The sequence below is a fragment of the Mobula birostris genome, chromosome 12 (assembly GCF_030028105.1).
Source record: "Mobula birostris isolate sMobBir1 chromosome 12, sMobBir1.hap1, whole genome shotgun sequence".
Taxonomy (NCBI): Eukaryota; Metazoa; Chordata; class Chondrichthyes; order Myliobatiformes; family Myliobatidae; genus Mobula; species Mobula birostris.
Genome location: NC_092381.1, coordinates 111,901,343 through 111,924,325, shown reverse-complemented (window position 1 = coordinate 111,924,325; position 22,983 = coordinate 111,901,343). Strand labels below are relative to the sequence as shown.

The window sequence follows — 22,983 nt, the reverse complement described above, 5'->3', positions numbered from 1 at the left end:
ACACTGAGGACGTTACATGCTGAAATATTTAGCGGGGTTGCATCTGAGGTCGTGCAACTGGCAGGAGCACGTCCAGCAACTGACTGGAGCCTGGGATTAGCATCTCGTGAAGGAAAGTGATGCCTGGCTGTTTCTGATCTCTGGAGTTCATTTGGTGGAAGGAATGTTCCAAAAAAAAAAGGTCTAATGGGACGAGAGGCGGCAGCCCCTGTAAACCAGAGGAGGCTAACAGTTTGGCACAACTGTTTTGGATCAGGACAGATTAAAATAATCCAGAGTTTTACTTGAAACGATGTGGTCGGGCTCCAGGGACAATTCTGCCCCACTGACTCCCCGTGTCTGATGGGCTGCAGGTTTCTGGGGTGTGACACCCCCTGTGTTGAGAGGGCTCGCAGCCCAGCCTCCGGCTGCCGGCTCCCGGCAAACAATCACGAGTTTGGGCTGGGAATCTAACCTGGTCCCTGGGAATTCTGTGGGATGAGGCGTGAGGGGTGCAGGGGCCGGGGAGGGGGCGTCACACAGATGGGGAGGAATATAGGGGTTTAGAGGGGCGTCACACAGACGGCTGGGGTATAGCACCAAGGGAGTTCACAGTGACAGAGTGTTGTAACGAGGGAGGGGTTACAGAGACAGGAAAGGGTGTTGGTGAGGGAGGGGTTCCAGAGACAGGGAGGGTGTTGGTGAGGGAAGGGTTACAGAGACAGGGAGGGTGTTGGTGAGGGAGGGGTTACAGAGACAGGGAGGGTGTTGGTGAGGGCGGGGTTACAGAGACAGGAAAGGGGTTGGTGAGGGAGGGGTTACAGAGACGGAGGGGTGTAGGGGAGGGAGGGGTTACAGAGACAGGAAAGGAGGTTGGTGAGGGAGGGGTTACAGAGACAGGGAGGGTGTTGGTGAAGGAGGGGTTACAGAGACGGAGGGTGTTGGTGAGGGCGGGGTTACAGAGACAGGAAAGGGGTTGGTGAGGGAGGGGTTACAGAGACAGATGGTGTAGGGGGGTTACGGAGACAGGGAGGGTGTTGGTGAGGGAGGGGTTACAGAGACGGAGGGTGAGGGAAGGGTTACAGAGACAGGGAGGGTGTTGGTGAGGGAGGGGTTACGGAGACAGGGAGGGTGTTGGTGAGGAAGGGGTTACAGAGGTAGGAAAGGGTGTTGGTGAGGGAGGGGTTACAGAGACAGGGAGGGGTACAGGGGAGGGAGGGGTGTTACTAGTTCAAAAGTTAGAAGTAAAGTTTATCAGGGTACATATATGTCACCATATACAGCCCTGAGATTCATTTTCCTGTGGGCATACTCAGAAAATCTATAGAATAGTAACTGTAACAGGATCAATGAAAGATCAACCAGAGTGCAAAAAACAATAAATTGTGCAAATGCAAATATAAATAAACAGCAATAAACAACGAGAACCTGAGATAAAGAGCCCTTGAAGTGAGATCATTGGTTGTGGAACCATCTCAATGATGGGGAAGTGAGTGTAGTTATCCCCTTTTGTTCAAGAGCCTGATGGTTGAGGGGTGGGAACTGTTCCTGAACCTGGTGGTGCGAGTCCTGAGGCTCCTGTATGGCAGCAGCGAGACCTGGGTGGTGAGGATCTCTGATGATGGATGCTCTCTTTCCTACGACAGCATTTCATGTAGATGTGTTCAGTGGTTGGAGGGCTTTACCCATGGTGAACTGGGCTGAATCCACTACGTATTGTAGGATTTCCCATTCAAGGCATTGGTGTTTTCATACCAGGCTGTGATGGTTATTTACTCACTTTCTGCTTGTTACACCGCTGGTGTTTTTAGATTAGATTATGAGGACACGCAGTCCTCTTTTATTGTCATTTAGTGATGCATGCATTAAGAAATGATACAATGTTCCTCCAGAATGATATCGCAGAAACACAAGACAAACCAAGACTAAAAAAACTGACAAAAATCACATAATTATAACATATAGTTACAACAATGCAAAGCAATACCATAACTTGATGAAGAACAGACCATGGACACAGTAAAAAAAAAGTCTCAAAGTCTTTCGAAAGTCCCATCATCTCACACAGATGGTTGAAGGGAGAAAAACTCTTCCTGCCATGAGCTTCCAGCGCCGCAAACTTGCCGATGCAGCACCCGACCACAGTCCGACTCCGAGTCATCCGAAAACTTTGAGCCTCCGACCAGCCCTCCAACACCGAGCACCATCTCTGCTGAACACTTCGACCCCAGCCCTGGCAACAGGCAATAGGTAAAGTCAGGGATTTGGGGCCTTCCCCTCCAGAGATTTTGGATCACACAGTAGCAGCGGCAGCGAAGCAAGCATTTCAGAAGTTTCTCCAGATGTTCTTCTGTGCTTCTCACGTCTGTCTCCATCAAATCAGGATTGTGCATGGCCCCTATTTAACAAATACGATATCATTCGGAGTGACCGCGTGCATTGCGTCACGCCGCCATCTTCTGCTCCCCTTCTCCTGGTGTTTAGGGCAGCAATGAAGGTCCTCCATCTCTGGTGGTGTTCAGGGCTTCCTTCATCATGTCAGCAGCTTCCTCTCGGTTTTCACTACTGTCAGTCACGCAATTTCTGGGTGGAGACTCAGGAATACCGTCACACTCAGATGTAGAAGGAGTCTTCATTGCTGTTTCTGTAACAACTTTGTTTGACCAGTCAGGGTTGTTAGCCCTGAGCTGAACCCCTGAACCTGGAGGACTGGTGGACCACTCTTGGTCTGGCCTCTACCCTTTGACCTGTTTGGCATGGGTGACCTTACCAAGAGCCAATGCATAAAGCCCTGACTCCAGCCAACATAGTGCTCTGGGTCATTGAGGCATACCAGCCTCCAAGCCCTACGACAAGGTTGTGGTCGTCATGGAGGTAGGCTGTGATGTAGCAATCAATATACTATCCACTACACAACCATAGAAGTTTGTCAAAGTTTTGCAAAGGACTGCAGACAAACAAAAGATCATGGGTTCATTGTCTGTTCAGAAATCTGTTGGCACAGGGGAAGAAGCTGTTCTTAAAATGTTGAGGGGGTGTCTTCAGGGTCCCGGACCTCCTCTATGATGGCGCCATGATAGCATAACGAACAGCGTAACGCGATTACAGCTCAAGCCGTCCCGGAGTTTGTACTTCATTTCTGGCGCCGATCTGCAGGTCCTCCCCATGGAACGCGTGGGTCTCCTCCGGGTCCTGTGTTTTCTCATACTAGTTAGATTAATAGGCCATTGCAAATTGTGCCATGATTGGGTTAGGGCTAAGCGGATTTGTCGGGGTTGGCATGACTCGAAAGATCTACCCTGTCCTGTATTGATAAATAAGTAAATTAATAACGAGAGGAGGCTATGTTCTGGGTGCTAGGAGTCCTTAATGATGGATGGGTGTTGGGATGGAGATACGTTTCCACCAAAGGAGGTGCAAGGCGCTCCTTCCCTCCACTAGCCTGCAGGTCACCCTTGGGCAAGGTGTAGCACCTGCTTAGCCCCCTGATCAGGGTGACGTGAAGCCACGGGAGCAAGTGGTGGATGGTCGTATGAGCAGCTGGTACATATCACAAGTCCTGGTTATGTGACCACTGACACCAGGCAGACACTGTCTGAAGAGTATTGATAATGGGTGTTGGGGGGAGTGGACACCAGTCTTGTAAAGACACTGCCCAGAAGAAGGTAATGGCAAACCACTTCTGTAGAAAAATTTCCCAAGAACAATCATGGTTAAAGATCACGATCGCCCACGTCATACAGCACGGCACATAATGAAGATGATGATGGCATTGAGACATACACTGAAATGGGCTGTTTGTGCTTACATTCAACATAACCCAAAGATGTGTTCGGGGGGAGGGGCGGTGGCAGCTTGCTGGTGTCACCACACCTTCTCATATCAAGAACCTACCGAAGATACAAATCCTATCCAAGAGCCGAGCAATCAAAGTGCAATGAATTAATTAAATCTGGGGACAGAGTTAGTGTCAGAAATGGTGAGCAGATAACACTGGACAACAAAGGTTTCGCTTCCTGAATACTTCTGGGTGTACCTTGTGGATATTGAGCTGCTGATCATGAAAATCACCATGTAAATTCCTCATCATACACCATTTTTGAATTCGCTTATATTCGTGATTTCAATTCATAATTCAAGTCAGAGTAACTGGTGCCAAGATTAAGGGGCATTTTTGTTGGTCCACAAAACAAACAGGTCGCCAACGACAGGCAATTTGGAGAACTTCTAGTGGGACTGGAGAAAATCACATGGAAGGCATTCAAGGATGCTGTTAATTTAAACGCAAACAACAGGAATTCTGCAGATGCTGGAAATTCAAGCAACACTCATCAAAGTTGCTGGTGAATGCAGCAGGCCAGGCAGCATCTGTAGGAAGAGGTGCAGTCGACGTTTCAGGCCGAGACCCTTCCTCAGGACCCTTCGTTAGTCCTGACGAAGGGTCTCGGCCTGAAACGTTGACTGCACCTCTTCCTACAGATGCTGCCTGGCCTGCTGCGTTCACCAGCAACTTTGATGTGTGTTGCAAGGATGCTGTTGAAAGTTTTCTTGGCAACTACAGAGCACCAAACTACATGCAGCTGGTTGACAACAAGCTTCAAGCATATAAAACCATGAAATGAAACATGTCACTAAATATTTTTTTGTTTATGATAGACTCTTGAAGCTGAACACAAATATAATTACAGACTACTCATACTACGTAGGAATTTGAGGAAACAAAACTTTCATTGAATATATTATGTTTAATTGTATAACAGTGCTTACACTGCAATAGTTCAACTAAGCTAAAAATATTGTTGATAATTTTCATTTGTATTCAGTGTCTGAGGCTTTTCACTTAAGTGTCCAACAATAATCAGCCAGCACTGATGGATTCCAGTTGCCCTGATACCGTTTCTCCATGACCGCAATGTCCTGGTGAAACCTTTCACCACGCTCATCACTGACAGCGCCAGGATTTACAGGGAAAAAGTCTAAATGGGAATGCAGAAAATGAATCTTTAGTGACATGTTGCACTTCATGGTTTTGTATGATTGAAGCATGTTGTCAACCAGCTGCATGTAGTTTGATGCTCTGTAGTTGCCAAGAAAACTTTCAACAACATCCTTGAATGCCTTCCATCTGATTTTCTCCAGTCCTACTAGTAGTTCTTCAAATTGCCTGTGGTTGATGACCTGTTTGATTTGTGAACCAACAAAAGTGCCTTCCTTGGCATCCTTTATTCTGACTTGAATTATGAATTAAAATAACAAATATAAGTGATTTCAAAATAATGGTGTGTGATAGGGAAATGTCATGATGATTTTCATCATCAGCAGCCCAAAGTCCAAAAGGTACATCCAGAGGTATTAGGAAACAAAATGTTTGTTGTCCAGCGTGATATTCTTTGCGTCAATGACCATTACAGGGTGTTGTTCTGTCTCTCTCCCCACCCCCCAGGTCACCCCTCGTGCCTGCAGTTCACGGTCAACATGACGGCGGCGGTGAGGACCTATCGCTGGCAATGCATCGAGTGCAAGTCCTGCAGCCTCTGTGGCACCTCAGAGAACGACGTAAGTCATGCCACAATGGGTGCCAGGTCCAGCACCTGCGGGTGAGAAGGCTGCTGGCTCGGTGGGGGCAGTGGGGTGCGAGGGGGGTGGTTGTCTTAACTTACTTCACTCCTATTTGACCGATAGAGTCCTATCTGAAACACAGCCACCCCTTATCCTGACTTTTACCATGCCTGATGCTCCTCACACTCCTCTGCTGACTGGCCCAAACCGTTTCCCAGTTCAAAGTTCAAGGTGCGTGCAGGGATGGGGTTTAAGGAAGGGGGAGCAGGGTTCTGGGACAGCAGTCAGCAACTCAATGGTAAAGAGAGAAAAGGGAGGGGAGGGAGAAATTGCCAGAAGTTAGAGAAATTGATGCTGCTACTGTCAGGAGACGGAATATGAGGTGTTGCTCCTCCAACCTGATAATGGCCTCATCGTGATTGTAGAGAAGGCCACGGACCAACATGTCAGAATGGGAATGGGGAGTTGAATTGAAATGGTGGCCACCGGAAAATCCTGACTTTTGTAGGAGACGGAACAAAGATCTCTTCCTCATCAGAATCCTGATCTTCTCCACTGTAACCTCCTGCTGCCCTGAATCCTCTCCATTCTCTGTGCTCCTTCATTTCTTGTTGGTATATCATCTGTACACTTAATTGCTCCACCATTAGTACAGTCTTCAGCTGTTGGGCTCCTGAGCTTCCTTCCCTCCTCCTCCTCCTTGCCTCCTCCCTTCCCTCCTCCTCCTTGCCTCCTCCCTTCCCTCCTCCTCCTTGCCTCCTCCCTTCCCTCGTCCTCCTCGCCTCCTCTCTTCCCTCCTCCTCCTCGCCTCCTCCCTTCCCTCCTCCTCCTCGCCTCCTCCCTTCTCTCCTCCTCCTCGCCTCCTCCCTTCCCTCATCCTCTTTGCCTCCTCCCTTCCCTCCTCCTCCTCGCCTCCTCCCTTCCCTCATCCTCCTCGCCTCCTCCCTTCCCTCCTCCTCCTCGCCTCCTCCCTTCCCTTGTCCTCCTCGCCTCCTCCTTTCCCTCATCCTCCTCGCCTCCTCCCTTCCCTCGTCCTCCTTGCCTCCTCCCTTCCCTCCTCCTCGCCTCCTCCCTTCCCTCATCCACCTCGCCTTCAAGGGGCTGCTTAATCGCATATGACGGGGTGGAGATATGTCTCTACCAAAGAAGGTGTAAGGTGCTCCTTCCCTCCACTACCCTGCTGGTCACCCTTGGGCAGGGTGTAAGATGCAGCACCTGTTTAGAACCCCCCCCCCCCGATCAGGGTCATGTGAAGCCGTGGTGCAGGTGGTGGATGGTCGTACGAGCAGCCGGTGCAGATCACAATCCTGGTTATGCGATCACTGACCCCAGGCAGACAATCTCTAAAGAGTATTGATCATGGCTGGGGTCACCTGTCTTGTAAAGACACTGCCCAGAAGAAGGCAATGGCAAACCACTTGTGTAGAAAAATTTGCCAAGAACAATCATGATCATGGAAAGACCCTGATCACCCATGTCATATGACGCAGCACATAATGATGGTGACGATGATATGAGGAGAGATTGAGAGAGCTAGAGCTTTTCTCTTCGGAGTGAAGGAAGATGAGAGATGACGATAGAGGTGTACAAGATGATAAAAGGTTTAGATCAAGTGGACAGCCAAAGACTTTTTCCCAGGGTGGCAATGGCTAATACGAGAAGGCATAACTTCAAGGTGATTGGGGGAAAGTACAGAGGTGGTGGGTGTGTGGAGACCATCGTATGGTGTGGTGGTAGATGCAGATACATCAGGGACATTTAAGACATTCTTAGACGAATGGATGATAGGAAAATGGAGGGCTATGTGGGAAGAAAGGGTTAAATTGATCTTGGAGTAGGTTAAATCATCAGCACAATGTTATGGGCTGAAGGGCTGTATTGTGCTGTAGTGTTCTATGTTCTGTGTTCTTAAAACCTTTCCCTTTAACCAAGCTCTTCATCTCCTGCCTTCTGTGAGGCTAACAGATTTGTGAAACACCCTTGGCAATTTTATTTTCTCACGTCAGAGGTGCTACATAAATGGAATTTGCAGTTGTTGTTCCAGACTGAACAGTTTGTCTTCTGACAGGAAGGCTGAGAATGTTGGTACCTGAGGTGAGATTGGAGTGTGCAGTGCAGTCATCGGCAGCTATTACATTGCTGGTTACGCAGCCAATAAGTACGTTGCTTCACACGGAGGTTGGCAGGAACGTGAAACATCACCTGTCAGGAACAGCATAAAGGCGCTGATTGCCATAGAAACGTTAAAACAGGCACTTTTTAAAGTTGCAGAACCACCATGGGTAGACAGATAGAACAGAACTTTCTTGTCATTGCTCAAGACAACGAGGGTGTGGTGCTACTCCAGTCCGTGCAGAACAGATATTTACAATCCATGCAGTGCAGCTTAATTAAAAAATTCCCATATTTACATGCAACAACTGACTTTGATAGTCCATAACACTCAAAGGGGATTGGCAAGCCGGAGTGTAGCATTATTCAACACACAACAGCCCTGGGGAAAAAGTTGTATTTCAGTCTTACTGTCTTGGCTAAGGTGTTTCTGTATCTCCTACCAGATGGCAGGAGATTGAACGGACAATGTCTGGGATGGAATGGGATGGGTCTTTAGTGATGTTATGAGCCTCAATAGGCATCGAGAGATGCAGGTCAGCTCCAAGTCCAGTAGTTGAGTCCTAGTGGAGTGCTGAGCCATCCTGATCACCCATTGGAGTGCTTTGTGATCTGTCTTGCTGTAGCTAGAGTCCCACCCTGACACTCCATATGTCAGTATGCTCTCTGTCGCACATCGATCAAAGTTGGCCTGAGATTTTTGGTGCAGATTAGCTCCCATTAAACTCCTCAGGTACTTTGGTCGCTGTTGTGTCTTCCCTACTGTCGAGGTTGTGTTGATGGTCCACGAGAGTCCCTCAGTGATGTTCGTCCCCAAAAGCCTTTCCAATTTAATACTCTCTGTGGCCTGCTCCCTGTTGCCTTGATTCAGCCTGTATCCGACCTTTCCAATTCGATACGCTCCATAGCTTGGACCCTGCTGCCTCAATTTGGCCTGTATCCGACCTTTCCAATTTGTCCTGGCGTTTAAATCGATAAAACCTCAGGTCTTCCTTGCTCTTAGCAACAGGCCCACTGTCTCACCTCACCTCACCTCAGTTCTACACATCGAATTCCCTCCAAAGAGAAGTTACAGACTATTCCTTGTGATGGTCATTTACCAGAAAGAAAATGATCGACAAAGTGTTTAGCTGTTTTCATTGGCCACCAGCCAGAAGCTGCTGAGATTCACCAGCACCATCTTAAACCAGAACGAGTGAGTCAATGAGTCAGACAGCATGGAAACAGGCCCTCAGCCCAAATGGTCCATGCCGACCAAAATTCCAGTTGGGTTGGTCCCATTTACCCACTTTTGGCTCAACCCTCTCCAGGAGTTCCCCACCTGGGGTGCATGACCCGTTGGTTAATGTTAGGGGTTTATGGCGTAAAAAAGGTTGGGAACACCTGCTCTGAACCTTTCTTATCCTTGTACCTTTCCAAATGTCTTTCATATGTTAATATACCTACCCCAACAGCTTCACCTGACATCTCCATCGACACACAGACTGACCCCTGACATCTCCACCCACACACAGACTGACCCCTGACGTCTCCACCCACACACAGACTGACCCCTGACGTCTCCACCCACACACGGACTGACCCCTGACATCTCCATCCACACGGACTGACCCCTGACATCTCCAGACACACACGGACTGACCCCTGACATCTCCATCCACACACGGACTGCCCCCAGGAATGAAATTAAATATGTAGTGTAAAAACAGAAATAAAAAAGTAGTGAGGTAGTGTCCAAGGGTTCAATGTCCATTCAGAAATCGGATGGCAGAGGGGAAGAAGCTGTTCCTGAGTCATTGAGTGTGTGTCTTCAGGCTCCTGTACCTCCTCCCTGTTGATAGCAACGAGAAGAGGGCATGTCCTGGGTTATGTGGGTCTTTCATGAAGGACGCCTCCTTTTGAGGCATTGCTCCATGAAGATGTCCTGGATTCTAGTGCTGACTGAGTTTACAACTTTCTGCAGCTTATTTTGATGCTGTGCAGTGCCTCCCCCATACCACTCAATCAGATTGCTGCCCACAGTACATCTGTAGAAACTGACAAGCGTCTTTGGTGACAAACAGAATCCCCTCAAAATCCTAATGTTGTTGGCGAGACCAGTGTGAGCAGTAAAGATGCAGTTTGTAGGCCGTGCTCACTGCTGCTCATGGTGAAGGAAGTGTCTCTGGGTCACACAAGGGCCTGGTGTAAATTGTTTTTACCATTTTCCTCCTGACAGGATCAGTTACTGTTTTGTGATGATTGTGATCGAGGCTACCACATGTACTGCCTGAGCCCTCCAATGTCCGAACCTCCAGAAGGTAAGACACTGTCTCTGCTTCCCACGGGCAGTACTCAGCAGGTCAGGTAGCTTCAGCAGGGAGAGAACCAGGGATGTGATGGGTAGATGAGGAGCAAACAGTCGAGATTCTGCAGATACTGGAAATCCAAACTCTGCAGTTCAGGCAGTGTCTGTGGAGAAGAATACACACAACTGGAAAGGGGGGGGGCAGAAGCCAGAATAAGAAGGTTGGCAGGGGTAGTGGGGGGAAGAGGAGGTGTAGGTGAAGCGGAAGGTGGTTGGGTGGGGGATGAAGTAAGAAGCTGGGAGGTGACTGGTGGGAAAGGTAAAGGGCTGAAGAAGAAGGAATCTGATAGGAGAGGAGAGTGGATAATGGGAGAAAGGGAAGGAGGAAGAGAACCAGAGGGAGGTGATGGGTAGATGAGGAGAAGAGAGGGGGTGAGAGATGTCCAGAATGGGGGATGGAAAAAGAGAGATGGAGAAGAGGAGAAATTTCCAGAAGTTAGAGAAATCAGTGTTCATGCCATCAGGTTGGTGAGTATGCAGTCAGAATACGAGTTGTTGCTCCTCCAGCCTGGGTTTGGTCTCAACATGGCAGGAGAGGAGGCCATGCGGACACTCATCAGAATGGGAGTAGAAAGTTGAATTGCAATGGGTGGCCACCGGCAGATCCTGCCTTTTACAACATAGAACAGGAACACGCTCTCTGGTCTACGGTGTTGTGCCAAACCAATCAAATTAGTAATCAGATGGCCAACTAAACTAATCCCTTCTGCCTTCACAATGTCCCTATCCCTCTACTTCCCTCACATTCACGTGCCTATCTAAATGTCTAGTGGAAAATACGGCAGGAGGAGGGGCAGGTAGTGTTGAGGAAACAGAGAGGCTGCAGTAGGACGAAGATTAGAAGAATAGGCAACAAAATGGCAGATGGAATACAGTGTCAGGAAGTGTGTGGTCATGCACTTTGAGAAATGAAAGTGTAGACTACTTTCTCAATGGAAAGAAATTTCAAAATTCCGAGGTGCAAAGGGAATTGGGAGGATTCCCTAGAGACTGGAGCTGAGAGGAAAAGTGGATCAGCCATGGTGAAATGGCAGGGGAGACTCGATGGGCCAAATGGCCTAATTCCGCTCCTATATCTTATGAGTCCGTAATGTACTGCCACTAGCAGCACTCCAGGCAGTGCATTCCAAGCACCCACTCTCTTAGTGAAAGCAGGGTCGTAGAAAAACAAGCAACACGCATCAAAGTTGCTGGTGAACACAGCAGGCCAGGCAGTAAGAGATCTCTTACTCACTCTTCCTTCAGTTAGTCCTGATGAGGGGTCTCGGCCCGAAACGTCGACTGTACCTCTTCCTGGAGATGCTGCCTGGCCTGCTGCGTTCACCAGCAACTTTGTTGTGTGTTGCTTGGATTTCCAGCATCCGCAGAATTCCTCGTGTTTACGTCATAGAAAAACAATGCAAGTTCAAGGTTCAGTGCATGGGGGAAGGGTGAGTGAGAGAACAGAAGGGAACGTCTGTGTTAGGCTAGAGTTCAGGAGTGGGTGACAACTCAAGTGCTGGTCATTCAGGCTGAGAGAGGGCGGGGAGAATAAAAAAAAGGAAAGTATGTCTGATGAAGTTGGCGACAGAGGGAGACAAACAAAATACAAATTTACTTTTTTTTTAAACTGAGTGAACAAAATAGGGAATGAAAAGATTGGAATTACTGTGCTCAGCGTTGCAGCTGGAAAGCTGCATTCCACACAGTCAGAAGGTGAGGTGCTGGTTTGTGAGCTTACATTGAGGGTCTGCAGACAGAGCGGTTAGAGGGGAAGTGTGAAGGAGGACTGAATTATCAGGCCTGATAATTATCTTTCGGCCTGAAGTATTAATTCTGATGCTGTGCCTGGTTGGCCAAGTAATTCCAGACTCTTCTGCTTTTGTGTCAGATTTCCAGGATCTGCAGTAGCTTGTGAGCTTAGGGACGCTGTGTTTTTCCTGGTCGGTGGATGAAGCCTGATTGCTTGAGTTTATGTGGAGGATATGACATAGGGTGGGCCATTCTTGTTCTCCTCTCCCACCCCTTTCACCATCACCCCTTCGGTCAGCTCACCGCTCTTGCCTTCTGTGGAAGCCCTCACTCATTTCCTGCTCCCTTTCACACCCATTTTAAATCCCCATCCATGTTTGCAGTGCCTGTGTTGTGGGTAGTGGTGAGCACAACGCTTCGCCATACCAGTGACTTGGGCTCAGTCCCTGCCACTGCCTGTGAGGACTTTGTACGTTCTGCCCGTGGGGGTGGCACAGTAGCGTAGTGGTTAGCGCAACGCTTTACCATACCATTGACCCGGGTTCAATTCCCGTCGCTGCCTGTAAGGAGTTTGTACGTTCTCCCCGTGACTGTGTGGGTTTCCTCCGGGTGCTCTGGTTTCCTCCCACAGTCCAAAGACATACAGGTTAGTAGGTTAATTGTATTGGCTTGCTTACTGCCTGATACGCTGCTGGTGTTTAGGGCAGTAATAAAGGTCCTCCACCTCTGTCTGTCCATACTGTCACACTCAGATGTAGAAGGGTTCTTCACCGCTGTTTCCGTAACAGTTTTACTTGACCAGTCTTGGTTGATAGTCATGAGCTGAACCCCAAACCTGGAGGACTAGAGGACCATTCTTAGTGTGGCCTCTACCCTTTGACCTATTTGGCATGGGTGACCCCTCCAAGAGCTAAAGCACGAGCCCCTGACTCCAGCCAACATGGCTGTCCGGGTCATTGAGGAAAACAAGCCTCCAAACCCTACGACAAGGGTGTGGTCCTCCTAGGGGTTGTGAGTTGGACATGTGGGTGTAATTGGGCCCATTGGGCCTATTACTGTGATGTATCTCTAAATTAATAAAATCAGTGGGACCAGGATTATAGACGTTTGCTGTGCAGGCCTTGGAAAAGCCTGTGTGCGCCTGGTCCTGGTCAAACCCGTCCAGTTCAGTGTGTTCGTTGGGCTGGGAGGGCCCGTTACTCTGCTGTATCTCTAAATAAAAAATAAAATAAAGCAGAAAGGGATGAGAGAAAAAGTGGAAACCCTCAGCAGGTGGGGCAGCAGCGGCGGAGAGAGGAGCAGTTAATGAGGCTCGCACAAAACGCTGCAGGAACTCAGCAGGTCAGGCAGCGTCAGTGGAGGGGAGTAAATGGTAAACGCTTTGGGCCAAGGCCCTTTATCAAGACTGGGAAAGAGAAAGGAAATGATGCTGGAGGAACCCAGCATCTGTGGAGAGAGAGACTGTTAAACAGATTATAGAAGAGTACAGCACAGGGAGAGGCCATTCGTCCCACAATGTTGTGCTGAACCAGCTAAAAAGCACCCAAACACTATCCCTCCTCCCTACAGCATGTCCATATCCCTCCATCTTCCTCACATCCATGTGACTATCCAAATATCACTTAAAAGCCTCTAATGTATTTGCCTCTAACACCAGACCAGGCAGCACATTCCAGGCATCCACCACTCTCTGAGTAAAAAACTTACCCCCTTTCACCTTCAATGCATGCCCTCTGGTATTAGACATTTCTACTCTGGGGAACAGATACTCTCTGTCCACTATATCTATGCCTCTCATAGTCTTATAAACCTCTATCAGATCTCCCCTCAGCCTCCGACACGTCAGAGGAAACAACCCAAGTTTATCCCGCCTCTCATGATAGCACATGCCCTCTAAACCAGGCAGCATCGGGTAAGCCTCTTCTGCAGCCTCTCCAAAGCCTCAATGTCCTTCCTGTAGTGGGGTGACCAGAACTGTACACAATACTCCAGATGCAGTCTAACCAGAGTTTTATGAAGTTGGAACATAACCTCCTGACCTTTGAACTGGATATTTTGCTGTTGGGTCCGCTCACCGGGACTGGGGAAGAGAAAGAACACGATGCTGGAGGAATTCGGCAGGTCAGGCAGCATCTGTGGAAGCAAATGGACAGTTGATGTTCCAGGTCAAGACTTTTCATCTGGACTGAAGAATAGAGGAGAGAGAGCTGGTGTGGAGAGGTGGAAAGATGGGGTGGCAAGTGATGGGTGAATCCAGGTGAGGAGGGATGATAGGCAAGTGGAGGAGGGAGGTGAGGGGTGGAGGTGACACAAGGGCTGCAGATAGTGGAACCTGATAGGAGAGGAAGGTGGAGCACGGAACCAAATCAGGGAGCTGGGGAGGTGATACAGGAACTGTGTGTGTGTGACTGTGTGTGTGTGTTGTGTGTGTTGTGACTGTGTGTGTGTGTTGTGTGTTGTGACTGTGTGTGTGTGTGTGTGTTGTGTGTTGTGACTGTGTGTGTGTGTGGTGTGTTGTGACTGTGTGTGTGTGTTGTGACTGTGTGTTTGTTGTGACTGTGTGTGTGTGTTGTGTGTTGTGACTGTGTGTGTGTGTGTGTTGTGTGTTGTGACTCTGTGTGTGTGTGTCTGTGTGTTGTGTGTTGTGACTGTGTGTGTGTGTGTGTGTTGTGACTGTGTGTATGTTGTGTGTTGTGACTCTGTGTGTGTGTTGTGACTGTGTGTGTGTGTTGTGTGTTGTGACTCTGTGTGTGTGTGTGTTGTGACTGTGTGTGTGTGTGTGTTGTGACTGTGTGTGTGTGTTGTGTGTTGTGACTCTGTGTGTGTGTGGTGTGACTGTGTGTGTGTTGTGTTATGACTGTGTGTGTGTGTTGTGACTGTGTGTGTGTGTGTTGTGACTGTGTGTGTGTGTTGTGTGTTGTGACTGTGTGTGTATGTATGTGTGTGTGTGTTGTGACTGTGTGTGTGTGTGGTGACTGTGTGTGTGTGTGTTGTGTGTGTTGTGACTGTGTGTGTGTGTGTGTGTTGTGTGTGTTGTGACTGTGTGTGTGTGTGTGTGTTGTGTGTGTTGTGACTGTGTGTGTGTTGTGACTGTGAATCAAGTCACCGGAGAGAAACTGAAGCTGGTGTCTTTATTCACAGAAGCAAGCAGTCATCATACTGGAGACAGTCTCGGAAGGCAAGGCCCCTAGACTTATAATACATCACATTTTTATACCCTTAAAATCAATAATAACTCAAAAGTTTTTGAATAGTTACAATAATGTTGTTTACTTCAGTACTTCCTCTTGAGCTGCATGTAAATTTCAAACAGCTAAATCTTCACGCCAACACTCCTGACACCTAGATTGAATGTTAATCACCACTGTTCCTGAATGCATTCATGCATATGCAGACATCTCAGGTCAATGGGATGTTTCCTGGTTTACAATCAACCCCAGTCTGCAGCTCCAGGAAGATCATTGTTCTGAGCTGCATTCTAAATTCAATCTACAATCCACATTCGGATCTGAAGACTGCTTGCTGTAGGAATTGATGTTTACTATATTCCATAACTCCAGAGTCTGCCCTAACAATGGGCAGGTAAAGTATGAGGGGAACTTGGTAGGTCCAGAAGTGAGGGAATGGGCCAGAGGAGGAATTTACTGGAAGATAAAGAGACAACATTGGATTGTAGACTACGCAGGCAGAACGTGAGGTGCTTTTCCACAGAATGTTACTAGTCTTCATTTAGAAGACTAAATGAAGGAGAGAGAGACAGAAAGACAGACAGAGCAAGAGCCAGAGAGTGAGAGAGACAGTGTGTATGAGACAGCGGAGGGAGACAGCGGAGGGAGGGAGACTGACAGAGATAGAGAGGCATACAGAGTGAGAGATAGAGAGAGTGGGAGAAAGGGGGATATCTCTTATAGGCAAAGACCAGGTGATTGCAAGTGGCAGTCAGGTTTAGGATGTTGTTGATAGTGAAGTTGTGATGACACTCTCCACAGACCTGAAGGAGCTGGGACATGGGAGGAGCCTGAAGTGTAGTTTTGGCCACGGAGAAGAGGACGGGTCAAATCGCCTCCTCTGGTGTAAACTTTGCTGTTTGCCCGGAGCAGAAGATCTCACCTTTTTAACAAATTTATCATTAAAAATCTGACATTCTTTTTTTCTTCTCTCTCTCCCTCTTTCACCCTCTTTCTGTCACACACACACCCACTGTCTCACTCCATCTCCCTCCCCTTTTCTCCGACTCTCTCCCTCTCTCGCTGTCTGTGTGTGTCTCTCTCTCTCACACACACTTTGTCTGTCTCTCTGTCTCTGTCTTTCTCCCCCCTCTGTCTTTCTCTCTCTATCTCTCACTCTGTATGTCTCTCTATCTCTGTCGGTCTCTCCTCTCAAATCTCACACACACCACACACTAACTGTCTAACTCTCTCTGTCTATCATCTCTGCCTCTCACACACATACACACACACACACACACACGCACTCTCTCTCCCCCTCTCTCACCCCCTCCCCCTCACAGGTAGCTGGAGTTGCCATCTGTGCTTGCAGCAGCTGAAAGAGAAGGCCTCGGCGTACATAACTCTAACCTAAGAGGACCCACACTTGCTGGCACCTCCTGCGCTGCCCGGGGATGTCATGTCTCAGCCATCTCCAGCCCCAGAACGTGGCCACATTCCAGAAGCACGGCACCAACTGTTGTAAGATAGCGACCCTTGGCCCAAAGACACAACAATGCTGCTTCTTGGGGCAATGTCTATCCTTGTACTCTGATCTTTAAACGTATGTTTTACAGATATTGACATTTTAGTGGGGATTTGCTTTCACTCTGTGGGCGGTTGCCTTCACACTGAGAACTTTCTGAGAGACAGCGGGAAGATATCGAGAGAGCAGAGCGATCAAAGGACCCAGTTCTGTCCGTCCACAGAGCCAGTGGTTGGATTTTTGCCTCGGACTAGGTGCGGACTGCTGGGGCACCGACCCCTCCTTCATCCTGGCTTCTGAGGTGCCCTGATCTCCTGGTCATGATGAACCCATCCCATTGGGGGCGGCAGGACAACCTTCGGATGGAGAGCCAAAACGACTCCCTTGTTCCCTCGCCCTCCCCCGACACAGATCCCCCTCCTAGCAAACCCTCAGTGCAAACGGGAGTTGCTTGTAAAAAAAATGCATGGCGTGATGTAGATGTTGTACTCTTCCCATCCCCCCAAATGGCTGCAAGGAAAGCGAGATGAGGCAGTGGGAGGAGTGGAGATGAAACCTTGTTGCATTTGGACCAGAGACCAATTCACCTTGGATTGTGAGGGTCAATCCCATGGTGTTGAAGTGACCTCGAGTGGACCTTTCAGTGAGGTTGAATCTATGACTGGGCATTGGTCAGACATTGTGGTGCCTCTCCCATTCAGACATCTCTTCTTGACATTCACCTACAGAAGATGTGGAGATACTTTACCGGAAGCTTGTGACGGATCCAGTCTCCTACTGGGCATGAATGCGGATTGAGGTCTCCACCCCTCTGGAGCCAACATCTCCTTTCACCTTGCGAGGGAACTTTAGGACTCCTGGGGACTACTTTCTTAAGCTGATGTGTGTGTTTGTTAATGGGTGTGATTGGGCGTGCCAGGCTCATTGGTCAATGCAGGTGATTGGCATACTGAATGGGCCAATGATTGCAGCTGGTCAACAGGCCCTGGGTTTTTACTCATTCGTAGCTCAAGTCTCAGAACACTCCGTCCAGGACGTCTGTGGAGGGACACGTGTACCATGCCTGCCAAACGCTCTGATGCGTCCCTGGCCTTGGATGAAGTCAGGACATGTGATGAGATCAGAACTTCACCCTGCGTGTTGGTACGGCGTCTGACTTGCCGAGGACTGATGGTGCTGGTTATTCAGAAGATCCTAAGGATGGGGGACGGAGGCGGTGGTGGGAAGGTGACACTGCCCCCTGGGGTAGAGCCACCCTTGTGGTGTAGGTACCCTGGCTCGATTCTGACCTCCAGCGTTCTCTGTCTGGAGTACGCAGGTTCTCCCTGTGACCCTGTGGGTTCCCCGGATGCCCTGCAGATTGGTAGGCGAATTGGCTGCTGTAAGTTGCCTCCTGCGTGTAGGTGAGGGGTAGAGTCCTGGGGGCTGGGGGTGGGGAAAATTAAATGGGACCGGTGTGGAAGGGTGTGTGAAGGTTGTCGGGCAACACACTGGCTATCTCCTGTGCTGTTTGACTCTGTCACCCCACCCCCAGGCTGAATCTTTCCTCCAAGCCCATTACCTAACCTAGTGAAAGGCCGTTCAGCCCAGCAGCCTGTGGGGCCCATTGTCCAACCAGCCGCATGTTCCCCACTCATCACCGTTTTCTTTCAAAGTAAATCCCACAGTAAAAGTATCTGTGCTGTGGCATGAATACTTACATTTGAGGCACTGTCCCTAAACACTATTGCACACTATCATTCCCTAAACACTATTGCACACTATCATTCCCTAAACAGTACTGCACACTATCATTCCCTAAACAGTACTGCACACTATCATTCCCTAAACACTATTGCACACTATCATTCCCTAAACAGTACTGCACACTATCATTCCCTAAACACTATTGCACACTATCATTCCCTAAACACTATTGCACACTATCATTCCCTAAACAGTATTGCACACTATCATTCCCTAAACACTATTGCACACTATCATTCCCTAAACAGTACTGCACACTATCATTCCCTAAACAGTACTGCACACTATCATTCCCTAAACACTATTGCACACTATCATTCCCTAAACAGTACTGCACACTATCATTCCCTAAACAGTATTGCACACTATCATTCCCTAAACACTATTGCACACTATCATTCCCTAAACAGTATTGCACACTATCATTCCCTAAACAGTACTGCACACTATCATTCCCTAAACACTATTGCACACTATCATTCCCTAAACAGTACTGCACACTATCATTCCCTAAACACTATTGCACACTATCATTCCCTAAACAGTACTGCACACTATCATTCCCTAAACAGTACTGCACACTATCATTCCCTAAACACTATTGCACACTATCATTCCCTAAACAGTACTGCACACTATCATTCCCTAAACACTATTGCACACTATCATTCCCTAAACACTATTGCACACTATCATTCCCTAAACAGTATTGCACACTATCATTCCCTAAACACTATTGCACACTATCATTCCCTAAACAGTACTGCACACTATCATTCCCTAAACAGTACTGCACACTATCATTCCCTAAACACTATTGCACACTATCATTCCCTAAACAGTACTGCACACTATCATTCCCTAAACAGTATTGCACACTATCATTCCCTAAACAGTATTGCACACTATCATTCCCTAAACACTATTGCACACTATCATTCCCTAAACAGTATTGCACACTATCATTCCCTAAACAGTACTGCACACTATCATTCCCTAAACACTATTGCACACTATCATTCCCTAAACAGTACTGCACACTATCATTCCCTAAACACTATTGCACACTATCATTCCCTAAACAGTACTGCACACTATCATTCCCTAAACACTGTTTCACGATATCATTCCCTAACCACTATTGCATGATATCATTCCCTAACCACTATTGCACACTATCATTCCCTAACCACTATAGGACGTAGAAGCAGAATTAAGCCATTCACTCCGTCAAGTCTGCTCTACCCCTCCAACATGGCTGATCTATTTTCCCTCTCAACCCATTTTCGTGCCTTCTGTCTGTAACCTTTGATGCCCTGACTAATCAAGAATCTATCAACCTTCGCTTTATATATACCCACTGAATTGGCCTTTTAACACCTTTCAATTTTAGACAATCTTAATTTCCATTGCCACCTCAAAATCACCTCACTTTATTTATTTACAGGCAGGGTATTTATTGCCCATCCCTAACCGACCCCAGGAAGGTGGCAGTGACCTGTTGATAAACTGTCCTCTGATACTCTGCACCCTGGTAGAGAGGACACCTCGGCAGATGTCATACAGTGGACAGCTGGTGGTGGGGAAGTGGAGAGTGGGACGTAGTGGGTTGTTATGCCTTGGGAGAGGCTGCTGGGGAGGGCAAGAGGGATCCAGGGCAACACGAGGCGAACAGATGGTTAGATTCTTAAAGGGCTAGCGCTGATGTGATGGGCTGAGTGGCCTTGGGCAGGTGAAAGGCCTTTGTTTGATGCCACTTTCAGGATCGGAAGCTCTGCACAGGCAGCTCTGAGGTGCAGCCACGTCATGGGACTGCACAGCAAGATCCCACAGAGAGTAATGCAGATCATTCAAGGAGTGAAAAATGCTGGTCCCAGGGAAGGCGGTCGGCACAGAATGGCGGTACCCGAAGGGTCCCTGGCGTCCTTCTGGGAGCCTCCCGCCTTCCCCCAACACTGACTCTGTTCCCTGAGTCCCCCAAATCGAGTTCACAGCCCAGGAGCGGTGTCCGTGGATGGCAGGGAGGGATTTAGACAGGTCATTTATATCGTGCTCAAAGGCAGAGGCTTAACAGGGCATCTCACAGGAGAAGTGAGCATGAGAGAGAGTAACTGGGCAAACTGGGGAGGTGGGGACCCAGCCACAGCTGCCAGAAGGAATCTGGGGTGGATCGAGAGATCAGGACTGGAGGTAGCGGGGCGATCTGTGTAGGCTGCAGGGATAGAGGGGAGTCACAGAAGTTGGGGGGAGAGGAGCCTGCATCAGACTGGGAGTTGGTGTGCATTGGTGAGCACGCCCAGGTTTGTTGGGAGAAGTAGGAGTGCTGGGATAGTGACTGGGCTAAGGAAGGTAGGAGAGGAGTAGAGGAATGGTGCAAAGGTTTGAGCTGCCGTCCCCCAGCACCAGAGACCTGGGTTCGATGTCAGTTTCTCATTTCCTTCACAGATCCCAACGATGAGTGGGATTGGTGGGTTAATTGACACGCTGTGAGCGTGCATAGGCAGGGATAGAGTCTCGGCGGCGGGGGGGTCGATGTGAATGTGCAAATGGGATAGTTGATGGTCAGCACAGTGTGGATGGGCTGAATGGCCTGATCCAGTGCAGTGTTTTTTTTTTCCTGAGTCAGCCTGCAGGCTGCTCCCCACCCTCCCTCACGAGTGGCTGGAATCCCCAGCCTCTCCTCTCCTGATTCACAGCACAACGGGAGCCAGTTCATGAATGCCTCTGGTGACGTGGCGTCACATCGAGTGTCAGGGCGATGGGTAACTGCATTGCGAACCCCTCAGCCGTTTGCCTGTGTTTGCCCAGTGTGTTATGTGTGCTGTTTCCTGTAATGTGTAAATCTGGTTAAAGTGTCTTAAACTGACCTGCTTCTGTTAAATCGTTGGGATCTCTTTACGAAAGCGAGAAAGCAGGAAGTCATGGCATATTGCGGTTTTGTTTGAAGGTTAAAACGGACCGGCACTTGACCTTCAAGGACAGCCAGGGGGACCTCAGCTTTATCCTCTGGGTTACAGTAGGCTACTGCATAGGGTTTCTGACTGTGACCAGCGGGTCGCACACCAACAGCTGAACGGTGTCCGTCGCAGGTCCACAAACCTGTAACTGCCCTTCACGCACCAACTCTTTACCTCTGACCTCTCTCCTACACAGTCGTCGCTTCTTTCCACACCTTGTGGCGCATCGGGTGGCAGCCTCGCCGTTACTTTAACATTTTTGTCTGTCTTTTACGAGACCAAGTTACTCGCTCGATGCCCAACACAGTACGGATGGAAAGCGTGCAAGGAGCAGGCCGGATTTGAACCCATGACCACTTGGCTCGATGTCCGGTGCAGATGCCACAACACTATCAGCCGGCTTCTCCAACGCAATACGTTCCTCCAATCACCTTAACATTAAACCCCCCTCGCTCCCCCAGAGCTGGTATTTCAGGTTGGGACCCTCCAGCTGGTTAGGCCAGTGGGTTCCAAACCTTTTTCTAATCCCAATTAACTGAGGGGTCCGTGGACCCCAAGCTGGGAATCCCTGGGTTAGACCAAAGGGCCTGTCTCTGTGCGGTGTAGCTCTCTGCCTCTATGCTCTCTAACTTGCCACCTGGACCTCACCAACCCTGCATTGTGCCTGGGTCCAAGTCCAGGAAGGTCCTCCTCCAGCATAACTGAGAGAGCACCTTCTCCACATGGTTTGTAGTGGTCCAAGAAGGCACGCAGCCCTCTCCCCGCCCCCCCAACCAACTCCTCAAGGGTAGAGTGGTTGGGCCAATAAATTCAGGCCCACATCCCAATGTACGAACACAAGTCACCTTGAATCTCAATCTTGACAATTACATGGAACATGGAAGAGTACAGCACAGAAACAGGCCATTTGGCCCACAATGTTGTGCTAAACCAGCTAAAAAAACAAATCAAAAACACCCAAACACTAATCCTCCTCCCTACACCAAGTCCATATCCCTCCATCTTCCTCACATCCATGTGCCTATCCAAATGTCTCTTAAAAGCCTCTAATGTATTTGCTTCTACCACCATATCAGGCATCCACCACTCTCTGAGTAAAAAACTTACCCCTCACATCCCCCTTTGAACCTACCCCCACCTCCCTCACCTTCAATGCATGCCCTCTGGTATTAGACATTTCTACCCTGGGGAACAGATGCTCTCTGTCCACTCGATCTGCCTCTCGTAATCTTATAAACCTCTATCAGATCTCCCCTCAGCCTCCAGCACTCCAGAGAAAACAACCTAAGTTTACCCAGCATTTCATGACACATCCTCTAAACCAGGCAGCTTCCTGGTAAACCTCTTCTGCACCCTCTCCAAAGCCTCGACATCCTTCCTACAGTGGGGCGACCAGAACTGTATGCGATACTCCAGACGTGGCCTAACCAGAGTTTTATAAAGTTGCCCAGTCCTGATTCCACTTCCAGAACAGTGTCAGATTTGTGAGATGGTGGACTATGCAGATGTTTAGCGTGTCCCAGGCAGAAGCCAACATCCCCCCCCCCCCCCACATCTGGATTCCACGTAACACACAGAAAATGCTGGAGGAACTCAGCATCTCGACCTGAAACGTTGACTGTTCACTCTTTTCCATTGCTGAGCTCCTCCAGCATTTTGTGTGTGTTGCTTTGGATTTCCAGCTTCTGCAAATTTTCTCTTGTTTGTGTCTGAGTTCTAAGTGTTGGCTCTGCACAGGGCCCAAAGAGAGAGCATTAAGGGCCCCTGTGTCCCACAGATCGCTAAAAGCTGTGGTCTCCATCGGCGTGGATGTCGATTCCGTGTCTTTAGTGCAGGGGGCAGGGAAAAGGTCACTCTCTA

General features: G+C 48.8%; 1 protein-coding gene across 1 annotated transcript in view; it reads left to right on the top strand.

Moving 5' to 3' along the window:
- The window catches only part of dpf1 (double PHD fingers 1), a 119,917-nt gene extending 103,150 nt beyond the window's left edge, over positions 1-16,767 (top strand). Inside the window, 3 exon segments of the mRNA XM_072274501.1 lie at positions 5,423-5,535; positions 9,869-9,950; positions 16,239-16,767. Coding sequence (XP_072130602.1) covers positions 5,423-5,535; positions 9,869-9,950; positions 16,239-16,309 — 266 coding nt within the window. The 3' untranslated portion in view covers positions 16,310-16,767.
- Positions 16,768-22,983: the final 6,216 nt, after the last annotated feature.